Source organism: Hyalella azteca, unplaced genomic scaffold (genome assembly GCF_000764305.2).
Source record: "Hyalella azteca isolate HAZT.00-mixed unplaced genomic scaffold, Hazt_2.0.2 contig3653, whole genome shotgun sequence".
NCBI lineage: Eukaryota > Metazoa > Arthropoda > Malacostraca > Amphipoda > Hyalellidae > Hyalella > Hyalella azteca.
The window spans coordinates 9,662-14,888 of NW_025933895.1; the positions used below are offsets into that span (position 1 = coordinate 9,662).

Genomic DNA, 5,227 nt, shown 5'->3' on the forward strand with positions numbered 1-5,227 from the left:
AGTAATAGTATCACTAATGAACGCAAATTAACAAAGAACCTGCTAAAATTCACAATACACATTTCAGATGAAACATCCAGCTAACAGTTTTCTCTTGTTTCAAAATGCGCTGCACTTTCTTCATTTGTCTTCTAAATCCTGTATATATTTTTACAAGTATTCATGATTGTGTTCGAAGCTTGGCAAAGCAGTATACAGGGGCTGTTGAGGCGCGTATCCAGGAAACTTATCATATCGGGATATTGTATATCGGGGCTGTTGGGGCGCGTATCCAGGAAACTTATCATATCGACCTTAAACTATTTGTACAGTGATAACATTATCTTTACATTGTTGAGTAGTGCGCAAGTGAATCATGGGAATGCAACACAGCTAAATATGTATAGGTTCAAGAAGTGTAGAGCTCCTCTCAGTTGTATCTCATGATGATGTACATTGCTTTATCAGAATGAAGTTGGTCTGAAGAAATTCAAAATTTTAGGTAAGATACTTTCAGGCAAAACGCAGAAATAAATTTTATGGATGTTTACCTTGATTGTTGAGGAACGAGGTGACTTTGCTGTACTGGTAGCAGTCATCTAGAATTACCAGATCTCCTCCAGTCGCTCCACACGAGGTGCGCGCCTCGCTCCAGCTACTATATATAATCGGTCAGAAGTAAGTGAATGCATTGTGTGCCCACCAAGATGTACGGAGTGGCACATAAACCTGCCGGTATAACGAAAAGTTCTTGGTGTGTCGAACAAAATGTAAATCCGACAAAATGATAATCGTGGTCATAAATAGAAACATAAATTTTGTAAGCATTATATTGATTTTTAACGATAACTTTTCCACCTATGGAGGTTATGTCAAAAACTTAGTTATAAATAATGCCATTAAGTCGAGTGAAGAATTTATTGACGTAAGCATATGTAGACTTGTTCTAACAAACTGAAATAAATATTGAAACCGGCTGTTTAAAACAATTGTATTCTTAACCCAGGCATGAAATCAGCATCGAGAATCATTTTTAAACTAAAATGTGCCAGCCGCTTCAGGTTATCTATTTGTTCTTTCTCAAAGAGACACTGTTTTGGGAAAAGCACTCACCATCCGTTGGAGTTCTGGAGCACACAGCGTAAATGACGTAGTTTGATGAGGTACATCAAGGAGACACTGTTTTGAGAAAAGCACTCATCACCATCCGTTGGGGTTCTTGAGCACACAGCGTAAATGACGTAGTCTGATGAGGTACATCAAGGAGACACTGTTTTGAGAAAAGCACTCACCATCCGTTGGGGTTCTTGAGCACACAGCGTAAATGACGTAGTCTGATGAGGTACAACTCAAGTCATTGAGCAGCCAGCCCCTGGTGGTGCCTATCGTGGCGCAGTTTTCGCCGTCAATGGCATTGTTGGGCTCTGTTCTCCCATCAGATGCAGTATTCTGTAGTGTAGTATTCTGTATACTCAACACTAATTCTATTTTTAAATCATTCAGGCACTCAAATCCGGTATTACTGACGAAAGTACGGGCAAATTTGAAGCTATGCCACGTTATCTTATTATACTTATTTTGACAGTATTTCTGAGATCAGCTCAGTCGTTAATTCTGCAATATTGATATCATAGTGGTCGCAAAAATATGAAAATGGAAAAATAGATAAAAGGTAAAATTGTGCTATTTTGCATCCTCATGTTCTGTGACTTTGACTTGCTTCAAAGCTTGGCTTTTCTTCATGTCTTGTCCTAATTTCATGTATTTTGTATCACACATAAACAGATTACATCGTATTCATAAAAAGCATTAAGTAACTCACGACCGCCCAGTACGGAGCGCCCATCTGCACGGCGCTGCCGTCGTTCCACTGCCAGACGCCGGTAGCCGACGAGTTGGTGGCACCTAGCCAGTAGCCGTTGATGGTGTCCGCTGAGTCTGATAGAATATATAGGTTAGCAGGAGATACTTAGCAATCCAGACTTGAAGAAGAGGTGGGTACGGTTGGTGGCGCCTAGCCAATAGCAGTTGATGGCGTCCGTTGAGTCTGATAGAATACACGGGTTAACAGGAGATGCTTAGCAATCCAGACTTGAAGAAGAGGTGGGTACGGTGTATTGCATTTAAACTCATCACACTATCGATGCCGATTGGGATATCATAGAATAGGGGCTGAACACTTGAGTGCCTAGTGAAGCTTCGAAGGTTATTAATGCAATACCCAGTTTCTATTGATTGATGGTTGATATTTATGTTAATATTGAAGGTTGCTATTGAAAATTGATATTGTTAAAAATAATAAAAAGATTTACTTAAAATATGCTACTTCATTCAGTCAAATTACACAGTGCCTTTTTATATGAAGGAGGTCTTGATGAGAAAGTTGAGAAAGACCTATTTAATTTAACATTGGAGTAATTATTAGGTTGAATTTTCCATGACATTATAATCTCACATCCACCGTCGACATAAGTAGCAACATCAGTGAAGGAAGCGCAGTCTGGCAGCACGGGCAGCCTGCCGAAGTTGTGGTAGCAGTAAGTGACCGCGTCGTCGTGCGTGAGGTAACCACCAGCCAGGCGGTGGATGCACTTGGACCCAACGACCTCGTAGCCAGCGGGGCACTCGATTGCCGCTGCGCCTGTCATATTCAACCAGAAATTTGATATCACAATAAATACCGAATTTTCGGGAAATATGGCGGATTGATTTAGAATTGTATGAACGAGACAGTTTTATTTTTTATGAAAGCTACAAAAACCACACAAAAAATTCACAAGCAAAGAAAAGAATAAATTCTTCATGGTAAAAAAATGAATTGCTAAATAGACTCTAAAATTGCTTAGACATGTATGAAAAGAGCTTGATTTAGATTTAATAAGAGCAGAAGAAAATTTTGGTCTTCTATATAATTTCAATAAGTTGAACCATTTAAATTTGACGTACCTCAGCAAATATTAATTCTCACGAGCTTGTACAGGTGCCAAAAGAAGCTATTTTCTTGAAATACTTTCACGTGTTTTCCATCTTGTCTGCTAATGATCAATTAAGAAATATTAACCAATGTTCCAAATTCTCTAATCGTCTAAATTTTTCGCTTGTCCATGTACATTGTTCTTTTTTTCTCAAATTTGCTATGAATATTAATCAGAAGTGGACGCCAAGAAACTGAATGATCTTTCCACAGCTTCGTTAGTTGAGCCCAATAAAGTAAGTGTCAGTATTCATTTAATTGCAATAAAACCGAAAAAAACGAAACATGCCACCAAAATTGTCAAATCTTCGTCACTAAGAAATTCTAGCATCATAGTTAACGCCACGTCAACTGGAAATATACAACAGTGAAGCAATAACTCAAAGATATACTCATAATACAGGGGAGTACGTCCCAGGGCACGTAACATGACTATATGAAGGTTCGCATTTACAATAGCAGTTGATGGCGTCCGTTGAGTCTGATAGAATACATGGGTTAACAGGAGATGCTTAGCAATCCAGACTTGAAGAAGAGGTGGGTACGGTGTATTGCATTTAAACTCATCACACTATCGATGCCGATTGGGATATCATAGAATAGGGGCTGAACACTTGAGTGCCTAGTGAAGCTTCGAAGGATATTAATGCAATACCCAGTTTCTATTGATTGAGGTTGATATTTATGTTAATATTGAAGGTTCCTCTTGAAAATTGATATTGTTAAAAATAATAAAAAGATTTACTTAAAATATGCTACTTCATTCAGTCAAATTACACAGTGCCTTTTGATATGAAGGATGTATTGATGAGAAAATTGAGAAATACCTATTTAATTTACCACTAGAGTAATTATTACGTTTTATTCTCCATGAGAATAATCGCATCCATCATTGTATTCTAATCATTGTATTCTCCATGATAATCTCACATCCATCGTCGACATAAGTAGCAACATCAGTGAAGGAAGCGCAGTCTGGCAGCACGGGCAGCCTGCCGAAGTTCTGGTAGCAGTAAGTGACCGCGTCTTCGTGCGTGAGGTAACCACCAGCCAGGCAGTGGATGCACTTTGACCCAACGACCTCGTAGCCAGCGGGGCACTCGATTGCTGCTGCGCCTGTCATATTGAACGAGAAATTCGATATCACTATAAATACCTAATTTTCGGGAAATATGGCGGATTGATTTAGAATTGTATGAACGAGACAGTTTTATTTTTTATGAAAGCTAAAAAACACACAAAAAATTCACAAGCAAAGAAAAGAATAAATTCTTCAAGGTAAAAAAATGAATTGCTAAATATATAGACTCTAAAATTGCTTAGACATGTATGAAAAGAGCTTGATTTAGATTTAATAAGAGCAGAAGAAAATTTTGGTCTTCTATATAATTTCAATAAGTTGAACCATTTAAATTTGACGTACCTCAGCAAATATTAATTCTCACGAGCTTGTACAGGTGCCAAAAGAAGCTATTTTCTTGAAATACTTTCACGTGTTTTCCATCTTGTCTGCTAATGATCAATTAAGAAATATTAACCAATGTTCCAAATTCTCTAATCGTCTAAATTTTTCGCTTGTTCATGTACATTGTTCTTTTTTTCTCAAATTTGCTATGAATATTAATCAGAAGTGGACGCCAAGAAACTGAATGATCTTTCCACAGCTTCGTTAGTTGAGCCCAATAAAGTAAGTGTCAGTATTCATTTAATTGCAATAAAACCGAAAAAAACGAAACATGCCACCAAAATTGTCAAATCTTCGTCACTAAGAAATTCTAGCATCATAGTTAACGCCACGTCAACTGGAAATATACAACAGTGAAGCAATAACTCAAAGATATACTCATAATACAGGGGAGTACGTCCCAGGGCACGTAACATGACTATATGAAGGTTCGCATTTCATAGGAATGCGTGATACTCATTGCCTATGTGGACGATGCTCACTTGCGACAAGTAACAGCAGACAGACGACGAAGACGGTACTCACTTGCGACAAGTAACAGCAGACAGACGACGAAGACGGTACTCACCTGCGACAAGTAACAGCAGACAGACGACGAAGACGGTACTCACCTGCGACAAGTAACAGCAGACAGACGACGAAGACGGTACTCACCTGCGACGAACAGAAGCAGACAGAAGACTTCATTGAGACCCATAATTATGAATTTGCAAGTCGCGTAACCTGCGTACGAGTTCTACCGGACTGCCCGGCTTGCGAGGGAATATTTTTTATTTACTGACTTTGAGATAACGCGTTCTTGTGAGACA

General features: G+C 38.7%; 1 protein-coding gene across 1 annotated transcript; it reads right to left on the bottom strand.

The window, feature by feature from the left end:
• Positions 1-637: 637 nt before the first annotated feature.
• Positions 638-5,227, bottom strand: LOC108681865 (C-type lectin domain family 17, member A-like). Its single transcript, XM_018170939.2, has 5 exons — positions 5,073-5,227; positions 2,435-2,620; positions 1,802-1,917; positions 1,272-1,428; positions 638-708 (listed from the first exon to the last, which is right to left on the bottom strand). The coding sequence occupies exons 1-5, from the start codon at positions 5,113-5,115 to the stop codon at positions 638-640; spliced, it is 573 nt and encodes a 190-aa protein (XP_018026428.2). The 5' UTR covers positions 5,116-5,227.

Coding starts and splice junctions, on each gene's coding strand:
- LOC108681865 (XM_018170939.2), bottom strand. CDS start 5,115: ATGGGTCTCAATGAAGTCTTCTGTCTGCTTCTGTTCGTCGCAG. Junction 1,429..1,801: donor GCGCTCCGTACTGGGCGGTC/GTGAGTTACTTA, acceptor ACTACACTACAG/AATACTGCATCTGATGGGAG. Junction 709..1,271: donor CTCAAGAACCCCAACGGATG/GTGAGTGCTTTT, acceptor TTATACCGGCAG/GTTTATGTGCCACTCCGTAC.